The 18,509-nt window shown below is 31.0% G+C and overlaps 2 protein-coding genes across 3 annotated transcripts; one reads left to right on the top strand and one right to left on the bottom strand.

The window, feature by feature from the left end:
- On the top strand, nucleotides 3,737-7,995 carry LOC109325909 (ras-related protein RABD2a). Of its 2 annotated transcripts, XM_019558521.1 has the most exons (9): nucleotides 3,737-3,944; nucleotides 4,675-4,747; nucleotides 5,719-5,766; nucleotides 5,845-5,892; nucleotides 6,159-6,230; nucleotides 6,320-6,475; nucleotides 6,625-6,728; nucleotides 7,709-7,811; nucleotides 7,851-7,995. In XM_019558521.1, the coding sequence occupies exons 1-8, from the start codon at nucleotides 3,931-3,933 to the stop codon at nucleotides 7,800-7,802; spliced, it is 609 nt and encodes a 202-aa protein (XP_019414066.1). In that variant the 5' UTR covers nucleotides 3,737-3,930; the 3' UTR covers nucleotides 7,803-7,811; nucleotides 7,851-7,995. The 2 variants fall into 2 exon arrangements, with proteins under 2 accessions (XP_019414066.1, XP_019414065.1); XM_019558520.1 differs by having other exon boundaries at nucleotides 7,709-7,995.
- Nucleotides 9,463-12,514, bottom strand: LOC109325704 (plasminogen activator inhibitor 1 RNA-binding protein-like). Its single transcript, XM_019558222.1, has 7 exons — nucleotides 12,170-12,514; nucleotides 10,933-11,236; nucleotides 10,783-10,848; nucleotides 10,520-10,655; nucleotides 10,117-10,272; nucleotides 9,972-10,028; nucleotides 9,463-9,715 (listed from the first exon to the last, which is right to left on the bottom strand). Exons 1-7 carry the CDS (start codon nucleotides 12,354-12,356, stop codon nucleotides 9,530-9,532), a joined length of 1,092 nt encoding a protein of 363 aa, XP_019413767.1. The 5' UTR covers nucleotides 12,357-12,514; the 3' UTR covers nucleotides 9,463-9,529.

Below are 18,509 nucleotides of genomic sequence, written 5' to 3'. Positions count from 1 at the left end.
TAGGATAAAGTCAAGGGTTAATAGGTGTTGATATCATAGTCATGAACTATAAATTATAAGTTAACACTTTTACTACTTTTCTATCCAAAACTTCATAACAATTTAAGTTTATGAAGTCGAGACTTTAATAAATCATCTTTTATCCCAAATCATTACTTTAACTTGGAAATCAAGGAATAACATATGCTAAACAACCTTTCACACATAATACCTTTTAAAAATGAAATTTTTTCAACAAAAACTCATTAAACATTTTGAACTTTCAAGAAAAGACATAAACTTTTCTTAAATACAATAAATGTTCCTTTGATGTTCAAATCATCACCTTTAAACACATTTAAATATTAACAATAATTTCCAATATTTCTAAAGCAAATAAACTCACCTAACCTTGTTCAAAGATATAGTTTTCCATCTAAGAACAAGGAAGAAATTTTAAGTTTTACATAAGTCAAAAACTACACGAAGGTTCATATGATTTCATTATCATCCCTTTTAGTCATGATTTACAAAATATTTAAAGAAAACAAACATAAACTCAACTCCATGAATAACATACTAAGAGATCATGATTTTCTCATGGTTTATGTCGAGAAAAATTGAGAAGAGAACAAGAGAAAAAATATCTTAACTTTCTTTAGGAGAATTAGTGTAAAAATGATAGGATGGGGTGAGGTATTTATAGGAGAGTCTCACCCTCTCTCAAATCTGAAAATTAATGAGAGGCAATCTAGGTTTAGGCTAGCTTAGATGATGTGTCTAATGGTGGTGGAGTGAGGAGATTTGGTGAGTGATCTAGGAGATTATGGAAGCTTTGACTTTGCTTGTTTGACAAGTCATTGACCCATGATGTGATTAATTCTCCGACTTGATTGATGTGACGTGATTTCGCAATTGAAGTCGTGTCTGAGTATTACTAGGTAACTTCGTCAGAAATATACGATCTACCGTATTAGGTTTTTTTGCTTGAAACATCGAAACTTGAATTTGGAGGTGAAAAATACCTAGAGATGAGTTATGAACAAACTTGGTGTCTATTTTGACTAGAAATAATATTTTGAAGTCAGCAACGAAATCGGAATTCGATTCCGAGTTACGAAACTCAAAACCTGGGCGCAAATCTTAAAAAAAATAGGGAAAACAAGAATATTATAATACAAGACTAAAACTCAATTGAGGTTTAGCCTAAAATATTACTGATTAATTTCTATAATTAATTCATTAACAACTAATTACTTAATTAAATGTGCTCGGAAAAACACGGTGTTACATAGTTGGATTCAAAACAACAACGTAACCCTTAAGAAGCTTTGTCGAAGAGGTCAATATGACAGCGCTACTGGTAATATGCGATGTTGAAGAGGTATTATTAACAGCGCTATATGTAGAAAGCGATGTTGAATTGTTACTACAGTTTAAATACCTAAAAGATGAATCACTGCCCTCTATGCTCTCAAACTTAATCGAAAAGAAACCTCATACTCTCAGTAAACCCTCATACTCTCATAAACCCTCAAACTCTCATAAACCTCAAAAAACTTCATCAATGGCTTCCCAAAGTGGCGATCATGATTCTCACAGTGGTGATGAAGCTACACTGACTCCACAAGACAAGCAAATTGTTGCTAAAAAACAAACTCCATTTGGAATGACTTCTATGAAGAATGTCATCCGGACAAGAAGTAAGAATGTGAAGATAAAAGTTCAATGAAACTCAAAAGGCCAACCAGTAAACTCGAAGGGTGATAACTCATTGGTAAGCTACATTGGGGTTGTGATTAGGCATAATGTGCCGCTAACATTCAACAAATGGACTGATATTGAGAATATCGTGAATGAGCGTATTTGGGATGAAATAACAGTAAGTTTATTTTTCAGTTTTTGTGTTTTTGTATTTTCATGCAATATGCGTATATGTGTTTGCATGCAATGTACATATATGCATGTGTTTGCATGCAATATAATTAATGTATATGTGTTTTTATTTCAGTCAACTTTTGATGTTGATGAGGAGCATAAGGATTATATCCTTAAATCAGTTGGTAAGGATCTCCGACAATTTCGAACTGATGTCGAAAAATGTATCAGAGATGCTGATGTCAATGTCAACCTAAAACCTCCAAAGAAATATGCAAATGTCGTTGAAGAAGAGGATTGGAAGACTTTTGTCACCCTACGCACAAGTCTTTCTTGGTAAAATCATATTCTTGTATTGACTTTATTCTTATATATGCTTTTGTATATACATATATATGATTGATGTTAATGTTGTTTGTTTTTTCAGAAATTAAGTAATGAAAACCGCAAGAGAACATTTAAGCCTTTGTATCCATATCGAGCTTCTCGAGCACGGTATAGAGGAATCGGGGAAAAAATTGTAAGTATTATTAATTTGCAATTACATTATTGGTTATGTTTTGTATGTATATATATCTAATTACATTATTATTGGTTATGTTTTGGCAGTTGGAGAACAAAAGTGAAACACATATGACTCTACATGGAATAGAACTCGATAGTCTGTGGGCAGATCTCTGTAAAAACAAGGATAATGTCATCGACAATGAGCAAGTTCAAGAAGCGCCAAGACATATTACAAGTGTTCATTTTTTAATTATACTTAATTTCCATATAGTATAATCATATTTAGCTATTTCAATTGATTTGGGGAAAAGAAGAAATCCATTCTCTATTTGGCCAAACAAGGAAGTTTTGGAGAAGGAGAAAGTTTAGTGAGTTTCAATTTGAGTAAAAGTATAGTAAAAATGTGAGTTTCAATTTGAGTAAAAGTATAGTAAAAATGTGAGTTTCTGTTTTTTTTTTCTTTTCATCTTTAAGCTCACATGTTTATATTTGCATCAATAATAAAACATATCGTAATTATTGTGTATTAATCTATCAGCTATCACTATAATTTCATATGCTTATAGTAGCATTGTGTTGAATAGGTTTAGATTTCCCATTTCTATTCAGCTTCTAATGATACCAAATAATATGAATTAAGTTGAATTCGACAAATTTTATATACAAAACGGAAATTACATATCAAGGTCCATTATAACATTTTCCTATACAAGATAACAATTTGGAGGAAAAAAGTAAAAAACAAAAGCTTAAAAAATCTTCTCATAAAATACGTAATTGGACTCATAATTTATAGTGTAATATTTATATATTATTGATATAAAAATATATACACAATTAATATATTATTTATCAATCATCTATATTATTTTTAAAAAAATCGATAATAATTAAATATAAATGGTGAATTATATAATGTTAATAAATAAAATTCACACTCTGAATGCATACACTTTTTCTCTATGATTTATACTTTCATAAATTTGAGGATATAACTTATATGATATATGAATAATCAATAATATACTACAAATTTAATATATATACTAAGTGTTTTTATATTGTCACTGCATCACTTTTATTCACCAATTAATTATTATTCTCAAGTGAGCCTGAATATTGAATGTTACTAAAAAAAACCTATATTAACACTATATATATTAAACTCGTACTAAATTTTAATTGTGGATTACTCTAATGATTTGGTAATGTTAAGGGTATATATGTTTGTCCTGAATAAGAAACTACTCTTTTTTTTAATGTATAATTATATCTCTAACGATTGTCGTCTATAGAAATCGAACATTCCACAAAATCAGAAAATCTATTAACTTTTGGTTATCTAATTGGATCTCCCATTTGTTCCAAAACGTCGTCGTATCAATCCTCCAATTTCATTCAAAGCAACAAGCAAAGGAAACGAGGTTGTTCCTTCAAGTTTTCGATTCGTTCACGCTATTCCTCTTTCACATTCCGCCACCGGACCAATCTCCACCGATAACTCCGGCGGATTTCCACCTATCTCCGGCGAATCCTCGATCCCTTTTCTATTCACCGGAAAACAAAATGAATCCCGAGTAGTAGGTTCCTTTTTTCGTTCCCTTTGTTATTTCAATCGTCTTCGATTTTCGACAAGTTCGTTCCTTTTTCAATTCTTATGTTCTCTTTTTCAAAAGGGTAGCAGGGGATGTATGTAATTGGTGTAAATTTGTTGTGTTTTGTTAGCAATCAAATCTTGTTGAGGTCTGGAACCCTAGATTGATTTGTTTCCTAAAATTATGCTGCAGTTTTTGTATAGATTGAGATTTAATATTGTTTTTCAATAACGGATTCTACTGCAATTGCTGTATAATCTTGTTGATTTCAAAGAATCATTATATATGTATAAGTCTAATTTTCTTGATGATATTGATATTGACTAATTGGATTGAAGAATAAACTGCACATGTTTTTATAATAATTTAATTCGTGGTTTGAATAGTTTTAATGGCAGTTAATCGTGGGAATCATCAAACTAGGTTAAACCTATACTTTTCTAGGTTGTTACTGTGGTATGGAATTTGGATTTGTGGTTTTTGTAGCTATGTTGGTGAATCAAATCAATCAATCGATAAGTTGGATAACAGTGACTCGTGGTACATTTATTTATAGATCTTAATGAGTCGAGGCGACTATCGGCTTTGTTTGTCATCTTAATATGTGTGTGTGTGTGCGTTTGCATGGATTGGCTACGGAGGATCTTTAATAGGTGTTTCTGAGATTGGTTCAACTGTTCAAGTGAGAAAGTTAATATGTTGTATCCTTTTGCAGTGATTATCTGTTCAAGCTCCTTCTTATTGGAGACTCCGGTGTTGGTAAATCGTGTCTTCTTCTGAGATTTGCTGTAAGCTTCCACTGCTTTTTATGCTAGTATTATTGTGAGTCTGTCACTAAAACTAGGTTTTATAATTTTAATGGGATATCTGATAGTTTGGTGTTTAAATTTTTTAGTTTCCGGTTTACCATGTTTGTGTACTCTTCAGAGTTTCTTGTCTCAAAACAACTAGTTACCATTGAGTGCACTGCACTTGTTAATTGGCAACCATAACATATCTTACTAAACAGTAGTTACACATTTTATTTTCTGTTTGATGTTTTAGTTGTGTACTGTACAATGAAAATAATCAAATATTGAATTGGTGGACTAGCCTTTTCCCTTCAGATATGTGTGTAATAATCTGATTTTCCCCACATTGAATAGATGCTGGTTTATCAAGTAGGTGTTCAATACCTACATGAATGCTATTCTATGACAATACAAAGATAATATACATCTGTTAGAATTATTTTCCCATAGTAGCATGGTGTAATAACTCTGAATTTATAACAGAATATGAGATTCCTAAACTAATTTGGACTTCAATTTTCGTGGAACTGAGGTAGTTGTCACTTTTCAAAACCGCAAATAGCTCACTAGCCAATATCCCATATGTTATGTTGCATTGTTGTGCCTATTTGATTCATAGTAACACTCCAAAATAAGTTTATTGTGCCACAGATATAAATTCAGTTGCCTAGTTGGGTACTCTTGTTTTGTCATTGATGTTCATATTACAACCTTTTGAAGTTAAACTATGGTGCATGTAAATTATTACTGGAAATGATTCTTATTGAAAAATGTCTATAGCTAGTGTCATTAAATATTTGTTTTTGTACAGTATGTTGTGTAAATTTTAGAGATTATTACTGGAAGATTCTAATGCTGGTTTATCTGGATGTTGGTTGATCATAGAGACGGTACATTGCTACTTAATGCAGTATTTTAGACTGTTAAGTATTAAGTATTAACTTTATGATAATTTCTATATGCTTCAGGATGATTCATATATTGACAGCTACATAAGCACCATTGGAGTTGATTTTGTGAGTATATTTACAAACTTTTAGATTGAGCTCATTGAAGCCACATCTAAACTGAGCAGCTCATGTCTTTTTGTGTAGAAAATTCGTACTGTTGAGCAGGATGGGAAGACCATTAAACTCCAGATTGTATGTATATGGTTGTCATTCTTTTAGTTTTATATCTTCTGATATCATATCTTGAGTTTGAACGAGCTATCTTTTCTAATCTTTTTACAGGACATAAGTTTTCCTTTAAATTGTTTGTTGGTAATTTAAGCTGTCTTGTTTCTAGGCATAATTTCATCTTTGACGTTGTCTTCTTTATAGACCATGTAGGTCACCAAAAGTCAAGTATATGTTGACAGTTGACATATTGTTTCTTACCTCACTTTTTTAATTGGATTTATATGCAGTGGGACACAGCCGGGCAAGAACGATTTAGGACTATCACCAGTAGCTACTATCGTGGGGCCCATGGGATAATTGTGGGTGATGTTTTTCATACAAGTTGTTTTTCGATTTCCGCCTTTCTGGGCATCTCCTTGCATGCTCTACTGACTAGTTCCTTTGGCAGATTGTTTATGATGTGACAGATGAAGAGAGCTTCAATAATGTGAAGCAGTGGCTCAGTGAAATTGACCGCTATGCCAGTGATAATGTTAACAAACTTTTGGTCGGCAACAAGTGTGATCTGACAGAAAACAGAGCTGTGCCATATGAAACTGCTAAAGTATTGCTTTGTTATACATTTTTTGCTCTTTTCTGATTAAGTAAACAGTTTTGAGTGTGTTCATGCTTAATGTTGTTGCGGAGTTATTGCTCTTACGTTCCCGCCCCAGCTACCCTTATCGCGTTTCTTTGTTTGATTCTCTTTAACAGGCATTCGCAGATGAAATAGGTATACCTTTTCTGGAAACAAGTGCAAAAGATGCAACAAATGTGGAACAGGCATTCATGGCCATGACCGCTTCCATCAAGGGCAGGTACCTGTTCCTGTTTATAATTTAACTTTACATATTAATGAAACTCGCAAAAGTTTAAATACAACTTGGCCTTTGAAGCAAGCCCAGCCAAATATTGATTTCCAACCTCAAGAAAGAATAATTGTACAATAGCTCACTCCTGTTTTCTGTCGTTCGAGTCTAATTGATGTTAGATTATGGAGCTGGAAAAATCCATTGCGGATGAACTACAAATTTAGTGTATTACTTCCATTACTAGATTACTACAAGCATATACATTACTATATTGAATTTTTATGCCTGTTGAAATTGTCAAGGACAGCAAATATCCAAGATCCGGTCTTATTTCCTTTGTTGTGTTTCTAGCACAATCTCCAGTTAACAAGATGTACTTGTTGAAAATTGCCCACCCCTGATAAAAAATGTCTTGTAATTTTCTCTATCCCTAAAGGCCACCACTCAAAACAGACATGTAGTAAGAAGCAGTTACGCTTCCACATATACAAAATGCTAGGAGATTAATTAACTATGGGGGAACTCAGAAATGAGGGCCCAATTCTAAAGATGGCAAGTGGCCTGAGACAATATGATTGTCCGCATTCTGATTTCTGAACGCAATGTTCATCAACCTGCAACTAGATGGGCAAGGACATTCCATCACATAAAAATTTGATGAATTTTAGTGTTTTCTTTGCAATAGCTGATAAAAAAGGATGTAAGTATATTAATGTTGAATAAAACACAAATTATGACTAGTGTATTAATTTTATGCTTTACCCTTCCTCTGGTTCGCTCCATGTAACCGACCCCACCTAGTGGGATAAAGGCTTCGTTATTATTGTTGTACCCTTCCTCTAGTTCTCTCCTATGGATGGTTTCAATTTTGTTAAATTTCAGTATTTTTTGTCAAAAAAACCTAACTAGTTATTCACTAATTATTGAGTATTTTTCAGTATTCCTTATAAGCTCATAATCTGATGGTAATTTTCTGTTGAATGTAGAATGGCAAGCCAACCTGCAAATAATGCAAGGCCTCCAACTGTGCAGATTAGAGGACAGCCAGTTTCACAGAACAGTGGATGCTGCTCCTCCTAACCACAAATTATATTCCATTTCTTGTGCTGCTCACATATTGCATGTAACATTTTTTGTTTCATGGATTGGACCAATGTCACAGAATTTGTGTGGTGGTGTGGAACTCATCTAGATGATACCATTCTTTAAATATACTTAATGATATGGCTTGTGAAAAGTATCATAAACATTAATGCCAAATCTATATTCCTGCCTATTGGCTCATTCATGTTGTGCTACTATTTTTTTGTTTATCTGATTACTTATAAATGCATATCCATGAACTTTCTATAGATTCAATGTGTGCTTACTTTGCTCCCTGTATCAATTGTTGATCAAGTTCTTGTGTTTCCATAGAACAAAAGATAACATTGGTGTTGTTCCTTAGGCACTGATGGTGTTATTCTCAGATAAAAACGTGCAATGGTTTTTACATCATTCGTAAGTTATTAAACATGTTATATTTTTATTGGAAACATCACAATACGCCAAAGATGTAAGATCATTGCAGAAGTGTGTTGAATGAGGGATCAACATGCTTCAGTGAGAGAGAGACATTAATGTCAGAGTCATACTTTTAAAACCTTGTTGGATGATGTAGTGAAAGTGTATAAATTTTTACTTTTTCGTGCATATATATTACACTCTTCAAATAAACTTATTTAATTTTAATCCAATGCATTATCATTGATAAGAACTTAGATTATAGCCTAAAGTTTTTACAATAAAATATGAATCTAAACAGCCACTATTATTGGTGATTAGAGATTTAGGTGGATTTCTTAAGTTATAAGTTTGGCAATGCCTCCTCAATGCACAAATAATAATAAATAAAAATCACAAACTATAGGCAATAATGCAATATTGTACTTTATGTATCTTAACTTCATATCAATTCTAATTTTCATCCCATTAATGTTGTTAAATTGCAACATAGTTGATAAATGATTGGATTCCTTAAATATGAGATTGAATATTTATCTTGTATGTAGAATGAGTTTGGCTAGCAGAGGCAAAACCAACTTAAGTGAATTATTTATACACCTCCAAAAGGAAAACACCTTATCAAAAATGAAATGCTAATGAACATTGTCCACTAGATAACTTATATGATCGTAAAAAATATTACACTGTATAAAAAATGTAATAAAGGATTCATGGGTTGGAAATTTTTTATATGAAAGACAAAGAATATTAAATAAACCCTAAAGTAACTTAAGGCTCAAGGATTGAACTAGTAGGTGTTTATTTCATTGGTTGAGTCTTACATATAACAAATGAGGAAAATAGAAAGAAACCACCAAAACTAGTATCTCCTACTTAGTCCAATAAGGAAAGAATAGAGTAGATGTTTACTTCTCTTTTTTAAGGGTTTAGAAATGTGAGACATCACCAACCTTCAATAAAGACAAGACCCAATATCAAGGGTATCTTAAGCTTATTCTCTTGACTACAATATGACTAAGAGCCCAAATATTTTTCAAGCAAAACTGAGATGTCAATTTATGAAGAAAAGTAGGTTCAATATTTATGTCTTAAAATGTTAAAAAACATTAAAAGAAAAGCATAAAGGGGGCAATGCTACAAGGACTGAATGAAGAACCTAAATCTACATTTTAAGGCATAAAATAAATTGACTCTTCTAATTCAGGAAAACCCTTTCATCTGTTTTTTTCCTTGCATGAAGTTCAAATCAGACAACCCAAAATTGAAAATAGGACAGGGAACTGTAAGGGTTCTGGAAAACATCATTTGCCACCCAATGTTGGGAAATGACCAGGATCTTCAATGGATGGTGCTGGTGCATTGCTGTTGGCATTTCCACGGAAACCACTGCCTCCTCGTCCACCACGACCACGTCCCCGACCACGTCCACCAGGGTTATAGTAGCTTTCCCCTTCAGCAGGCTTTAGGAATTCATTGATGCTGACAGACTAAGAATATGAAATCCAACAAATTGAACCGAAATTAGTCAGAGCAAACCATAGAAAAACAACAAGTTCCAAGAGCAAACTAAGAGATGGTGAATAATACGAAACTAGTTGTTTAACATCCTTTAAAAAAAAAACTAACAAGTGAACAATTGAAGGGTTAAATTTAAGTAACTTCGATAATTGGGCAGAAGATAGTGGCAACCGTGAAGCTTTATGTACAAGCTAACATAAACGGACAGATTCAACAAATACAAACCTTCTTGGATTTCTCTTCCTTCTCAAGAGTTTCTTTGCGCTTATCCTTATCAGATCCCTGGAAAGAGTTAAAAGTGCCAAATTATTCGTAGGTATGGCCAATACAACTAATAACCAGAACGGCAAATGAGAGTAAAAAGTCGTACCAATTTAGCGAAGATTTCATGATTGTTTTTCTTGCTTGACAAGGGCTTCAAGGATTCAAACTCTTTGGTGTCTACCTTCCTCTGTTCAGTCTTGAGAGATTGAAGGGCCTTCCTCTTCTCCTCCAACACTTTCTCATATTCCTCCAGAGTCATCTCCTAACAGGAACAAACATAAATTATTATGATTTAGATACTCTAAAGTGAAGGATGCAGCTGAGAACAAATTTCAAGTCGTAATCGTTGTTGAAAATATGATGGAAGAGGTTACTATCAAAACAACTATTTGACATTGATATGTCGTGTATTTAACAAACATAAACCATTGATTTTCTAATCAAATAGATATCAACTCTACACTTTTCTTCGTTCTAGGGAGTTATATAAGCTCAAGATGGGCATACACCTTATCCTCGGGCTCTTTTTCTTCAGCTTCATTAGCGGGACTCTCCTTGTTTGCATCTGCTGCTGCATCTTCTTCGGCTGCAGGCTTTTCATCTCCTAATTTCTTTTCAGTTTCGTTTGTGGCGTCATCAGTCACCCTAAAATAAATATTAAATCAGAAAGAAAGAAAAGTAAAATCCATAAGAAAAAAGATTTGGTACCAAAACCATGAGACTATTATTATTCTTAAATTATAAAGTATTCAGCAGTAACAAGAATGCTTACTGAGCAATTTCATCAGTTTGTGTTCCCCAGTTACCTCGCCCAGAACCTTCACGTTTGAATCCATTCCTGTAAACAGAACAAGTGGAATCAATATTGGTAGACTAAAAACAAACGTTCATGAAAGAAATCATTGTTAGCAGGAAACATCACCCGCGTCCAGTCCCACTGAGACGTTCAAATGCTCTTCGTGGTCTCCCTTCTTCACCACCTTCGCCATTGCTGAATCCTCCACGTCGACCACCAGCACGATAAGGAACACGCGGTGCACCATAACCTCGTCTTTCTGAGGGCTTATCAGCATCTCCTTCAAAAGCACCTTGATTAGCAGGGGCTCCAGTAGCAGTGAATGTGTTCTCATCATTGGAAGAGCCACGAGTAAAACCACCACGACGGAGTCCATATCCACGTCCACCTCCACGACCACCACGAAATGATTCAGTTCTGGCCTCCCTCACTATCAATAAAATTTGAAAAGAAAATGTGGGCATGTGAAAAGAACAATGCAGGGATTATGATCAATTTAATAACCTTTCACTGATTAGGATAGCAGACATATACAGCCACAAACTAAATTGGCAAAAAATACACACAGAAAATACGAATATAAAATATTAACAAATTAATCTTCTAAATCTGGTCATGTCATACTCAAAAAGTTATTAAGAACAAGAGATCACCTGAAAATTTTACCATTGAGGCGTGCATTTAAACTAAAACAGGCGTTCAAATTATAGCCAATCCACGACTTCCGAAACAAACTCGCAAAAGATTGTTATCTCTTACTGTAATTTCCTTACAATAGTAAATAAATCTGACTAGATACAAACTGAGACCAAAGTGAACAATTAAGATACCGTACACGGACAACAACCAAAGCACGATCTACCACACATGTGAACCCAGCGCATACCCAGCAGATTACCGAACACCACACTTCTACTACCAAAAAAGTGCAACTTTAAAACAACTTAATAAAAACCAAAACAACGAATAGAAAATCACACGATGTGTTTCAATCTCACGAGCACACGTAAATCAGTCATGAAAAGCATATTTCTAATAAAACATTCTCCACCTATAAGCATACTATAGACAAATCATTCACATTTAAATCCTTCAATCTTTCTAAACGGATTCCCCTATGTTTTTTTTTTGTCTCCCTCTATACACAAACCCAAAACATTAAAAACAAAACAAGCAATCAAAACAAATTACATTAACAAAACATAGTACCAAAAAAACAAAAACACTTTTCAAAACAAAACAAAAAACACTTTTCAAAACAATATCATATAGATTCCAATTATATGAACTCTAAAAACATCATGAAAAAATTATCAGAAACCATAAAATAAAATTAAAAAGAAAAACAAATGAAGAATCTCACCAGCCTGAGCCGGAGGAAGAGGCTTTGTAGGTAACTGACCAGCACCAGACCCAACCTTACCCTTCTCCTGACCTTTCTTAGGAGCGGCGGCCAACACCGCCGCAGCCTTAAGCTCCTCCGCCGCGATTTGATGAGATGGGTCTTCAGCATCATCACCCAACAACTCAAATGGGTTCTTTGTACTCATTTTCAAAAGTCACTGACAAAAATATCACAAACCCACTTCGAAATAGAGATCAAAATTGAAACTTTATAATCTGATCAACAACCCCATTGAAAGATAGAGATGGGGTTTATAGTGAGAGAATGTGGAAAAACCCTAGCCGCAACAGAAAAAAATGTGTCAGAAACAAACCTCATCTTAAACGTGGAATTTGGTTTAATTAACTTTGGGTCCTACAATTATTTTTATTTTCATACAAGTCCTTTTAATTGTAAATTTGTTAACCGTGTCTATTTTTCCTATTTTATATATCATTCATATTTTATCATTATTAACTCAATAAAATAATAATAAAATTGAATAATGTATTAAAAGTGTATAAATCTTGATACTCACTTGACATAGATATTATACTTTTTTCTATTCTTCTATCATTGACATTTATAATATATAGAAAGACTTATATGAAGACATATGTATGTAGAGATAACTAGTAAAATCTTTACAACATATTAAATATTTAATTTTAATTAAAATTTAGTCATTAATAATATCATAAAAACATAAATATATTTGTCTCCGAATATGACATGTGGTATATATCTTTAGACAAGTTTTTTCTATAATGTATAACACCGACAGTTGTTAATCTAGTAGTGTAATGTCTCGCTAGATCTCAAAAAAAATAAAAAACAAATAAGGGTTTGATTCCTAGAAACAAAACTTATTATAAGAGATGGTCACATATTCCGAAATGGATTAGTTTATTATCTTATGGGGTGAGGAGGATGAAACCCATGTTACTATCATGTTTTAATAAATAAATAGTAAATTGCATTTCACCATGTTTTAATTAAATTATATTAATACTCATGGTTTTAATTAAATTAAATATGGTACTTTTTACAAATATTTAAATCATCTTTAATTTATGTGCATTTATTACACTTAGTTCTAGTATAAATGAAGTAAATGTAATTACATTTATGTCCAGTTGTATAAGTATAAATGATGAAAATAATTAAATTAAATTTCAATGTAATTTACTATTTACAATGAATTGTAAATAGGGGTATAATTGGAAATGCATCTTATATTTTTAACTACTAACTATTACTAGGGTAGTTTACTTCCAGTTTAAACTGTAAAACCGATGGAATCAAACTGAACTACGCAACAAAAGGTGGTTCGGTTTGGTTTCACAATTTGGTTTGATTATTTTTTTTGGAATCGTTTATGTTTGGTTCATGGTTTTAGAAATCTAAGAACCGTTGAAATCGAATTGATCCACATATTAAAGAAATATGTTACTATATTTAAGTATTATATATGTTACTAAATTGATATTATGCTAGTGTTAGATATATTACTATTTACTAAATTATTATATATGTGATACTTTCTAAGTGTTATGATAATTTGTGATATATCTTCTAACTTTCGTAGTACTATATTTTTAACTAACATATACCATAAGTTGTTATACATGTATTGCTATATATGTTACTAATTGCAAATTATAATGTTATATATATTACTAATTGTTATATTTATACTAAATTGTTATGTGTGTTATTAATCGTAAGTTGTATTGTTATATATGTTACTAATATAAACATATGTTTTTTTGGGTATAAAATAGATACATATGTTACTATTTGTGAATTCTATTATTTTATATGTGACCATTCACTTGTTTCTTCTTAAATTACATAATTGTTATATATGTTACTAACAAACAATTACAAATTTCACTACTATGATAAACAAACAATGTCTATTGTAATACATTTTGAACTTTCAATTGATGAATAAACTTTTTAAAAATATCATGAAATCCGTGGAATCAAATCAAACCAAGCCAAATCATTCATGAGAAGTTCGATTAGGTTTTTGTAATAAAATTTGCGGTTAATTGAGGTGAAATGAACAATGTTTTTGTATTCAATTCAGCCAATGAATTGCACCAAAAATCGAACAAATCCGAACTTTTACACCCCTAATTATCATTATATATGATACGCATATTCTCAAATATACTTATGGGGTGTTTGTTTCGGTGTATAAATTTATAATCATGAGAACACATTCTCATAAATGTTATTATCAAGAATATCATTTATGAGTATATTAAAATATATGTTTGCTTGACATTTATATTTCCTGGCTATCTTTGTTTGCATATATGAGAATAACTTGAAACTAAATTTATTTATGATGTATGTTCCTGAAAATAGATGGTATAATTCAGAGGTGGCAAAATTTTCCACAATCCACAATCCATCAAAATTCATCCAAATTAAATCCATTCAAATTCATATGTTATAGTTAATAGATTTAAATGGATATAATAATCCAATGGATAATATTGATAATGGATTGAATCAAATTCATTCATTATATACAATGAATATTCATGGATATCCAATCCATCCAAAAATAAATAAATAAATGTTTTTCTTTGCATTTTCAATTTCATTTAATATTTAAGAAAATTAAATTCAAGCAAATTCATTCATGATTTTCACTCTCACTTTTAATATTTTATTAAATTGATATCAATTAAAGAAAATGTGTATGTAGTTAATATTAAAATTTTATTCTTAAGTACATAACATATAGATGTATGATAAAAATGTATGCACTGACCAATGTATGAGTTTTATACATTGTCACTATATCATCCACCGTTTATATTTAATTATTATTGACTATTAAAAAAAGTAATCCAAATGAATGGTGAATGATATAGTGATTATGTACAAATCTTTATACTGATAGTCATTGATATTACACTCTAAAAATATTTGTTAAATAATTTACATGTAGAACCTTAAACGACACATGCTTATAGAATTTTGGAAAAAAAATATTTCTATAAAATCTCAAAAAATAACTTTTAAAAAAAATAACTTTTTAAAAATTGATTTCTAAATGATTTTAGAAGTGTTTTTTAAAAGGTGATTTTAAAAAATGTTTGGTTGAAATAATAGTTTTTAAAATAATGATTTTCTTTAATAGATTTCTTAGTTCCACTAAAAAATTCAAATGGACTGGATATGAGTCATGGATAAATTGGTTGGATTAGAATATATTGGATATGGATGGATTGTATAACTTAAAATGTAGTTTAAACGGATTTATATGGACTAATGGATAACTTTATATCCATCCATTAGCATCCAAATTCATTCAAATCTATCCATTTGCATCCAAATCCAAATTCATTCAAATCTTTTCATTTGCACACATTCTAAAAATATTATTCTAGTTATCATTTTAGTTATGAGTATAATATTTATGCACTGACAATGTAAAAATTTATACACAATTAGTATATCATTTACCATTAATTTATATTACTTTTATTTAAAAGTCAATAATAATTAAAATAAATGGTGGATAATATAGTGACAATATAAAAAACTCCTACATTATCAGTGTATACAACTACATAACAAAAGAAATTGATCTTTGATTACTTTTCTAGTAAGTATTTAGTATAGAAAGTCTATTAGCTACATATAATAACCTCAAAGTGGAGGAGGAATCCATGAATTAGAAGAATGAATATATCTATATCTATACTATATATAAAGCCAAAACATATTATAACTACTTACATGACATAATTTTCACTTACCTATTTTGCCCTTATAATTAATAATTATTACATATTTTTCCATACAATAAAAAATTTAAATGGAGGTTAGAGAAAGTTACATCCACTAAATATATTAAACTACCACATTTTTATATTTTTATCAAAAAATTATAACATCATGTACAAACAAATGATATAATTTTCTACAATGTAATATATAAAAATTAAATATTTAATACTAAAAAGTAAAAATGCGGGTTGATAGACACAGAGTGACTGCTGACATGCTAGTCTATATAAATTCAATAATAGAATTGACAAAACATATAGTATTATTAACCTAAGTAATAATAAAATACTATAAGTTGACAATATATATAATATATAAATCCAAATAAAAAACCTAGGAATGAAACACAAGTATAATTGAAAAGTTACAATATTTAGATGTGTGAATGCAACATTTCCAAGCTATTTCGTGAGCATAACAAAAAACAATGAAACATGGTTATATATTTTCCTAAGAAAATTTGTATTCATGAATATTTTTTACAACTTGGAACAAATACTATTACTTTTATGAAAAGAATGAATTTATTACTATCATTATTCTTGAAGAATTGAAACAACTTGCCTTATATAACCAAGGCCATAACAAATTGCTTCAAGAATAAGCAACCTCATGAACTAAGTTAGTTGCAACTAATTCCCTAACTAATTATGCTTTAATCATTAGGTAAACAATGATTAAGCAATACAAAACAATATAGCCCGGGAGAAAAATGATTAGGCCCATGTGTAGCCACCTTGGCAAGGTTGGATGGGCCAAAATGTCCATCGTGACCGTTACCATGTTGTCCATGTCTGGTGCAGCAGCCTTGCCTATATGACCGTGTGAAACTGATACATAAGTAAGCCATTCTGACCGAGCCAGATGGACCAGACTTGGTCCGTAACCGAGCCATTCTGATTGAGGCTGATGAGTCATGTCTGGTGCGTGACCGAGCCAATAATATTGATGACCAAAAATACGAAGATATTGATGAAGATAATCCTTTTTTAGGACATATCAGTCGCGTGAGAGCGGACCAACTACATATGGTGATTTATATACAAGAGATGATCACGACTTTTTGTAAATCAATATGTTCCTCCAAACAATGATGACCTTACAAGCCAAAAACAATCAAAGAAAAGGAAATAGTAGATGCAAGTAGTCGTTGTGTAATTATAGCTTAATTTTGTTTGTTTGTAATTTGTGTAATTTTGTTTCTTTGTAATTTATGTAATTTTTTTATTTGTAATTATGTACTCTGTCAAAACATAATTGACATGATATTCATTGTTTGTAGTTTGTATTGTATCGATGTTAATAAAACAAACTTTTGCCTTATTAATGTGTCTGTGTTGTCCGGAATGTATAAATGTATGTGCTGCTAATAAATATATACATGTATTAATTTATACAAATCAACAATAAATTCTAGGAGAAGCCCTAACATGTGATGTTGTAAATGATAAATACAACACCACTTTATATAGACAATGTTGTTGTACATTCTTAATACAACAACGCTATGTGTGTTGTGCACTGTTGTATTAAGGTGTTGTTTGAGAATATTTATGAATAAAACAACAATGTTTTTCTATTAATGCGTTGTTATATATATGAACTACAATAGTGCAACAATAAACGATGTTAATAAGACCTATAAAATGTGTTGTTTATGTAAGACCTATATGACAGTGCTTTGTGGACGATGCGTTGTTGTATTTGTGCACTATATGACACATTAACGAATTTATATAAGTATGATGAAGAGCTAGAATTTAGATACTAAGAGTAAATAACATAAGAGAAATGGAAATTTAATGAAAGAAAGCTCTAGTACTCACCATGGTTCTGAATTCAAGGATATCAATAAATGGAAAACCTTAGACTCTACTAGCTTGAATTTACTCTTCATCAATAATGTAAGTCTATGTCTGAATTTAAAGAATAAGATATAAGAATTTGTGAAATAAACTTACAAACATAGAAGCAAGATGATGGTGGTTTTTGATTCAAAATTCACAATAGAATGAGAGAAAAAAAGAACTTCAGTTGAATTCAGGTCCAATGAGGTATACTTATAGTGGAAGGAAGCTTTATGAATAAATAATGTTAGTGGAACAAGTTTCTTACTAATTTATTTATGGATTTAGGTACACTTAATCTTTTCATCAATAATGATACAAGATTCATGGAACCAATATAAATACACTATTTTGAAAAGCAACTTTGAGAATGCAAAGAAGAAATACCTATGTATTTATACTATAAACCAATGTATTATCTAACAACCAATACATATGCATTGCTTTTACAATGAGAATAAAATCGCTCTCCATAATAACTTATCTCATTCGGTCAATAAATATAATACATGTACTATTTTATTTAGTTTTAGAAATATTTTTATAAAAAAAATGAACTTATCAATTTTGTACTATTTTTTCAAATTTCAAACGAAACAACTCTACTAAACTACAATGAGCTTGAAGGTACAAACCTTCTTCCTGAAGGGTCTATC

This window comes from Lupinus angustifolius, chromosome LG13 (genome assembly GCF_001865875.1).
Source record: "Lupinus angustifolius cultivar Tanjil chromosome LG13, LupAngTanjil_v1.0, whole genome shotgun sequence".
NCBI lineage: Eukaryota > Viridiplantae > Streptophyta > Magnoliopsida > Fabales > Fabaceae > Lupinus > Lupinus angustifolius.
This window is presented reverse-complemented; position numbering and strand designations above follow the sequence as displayed.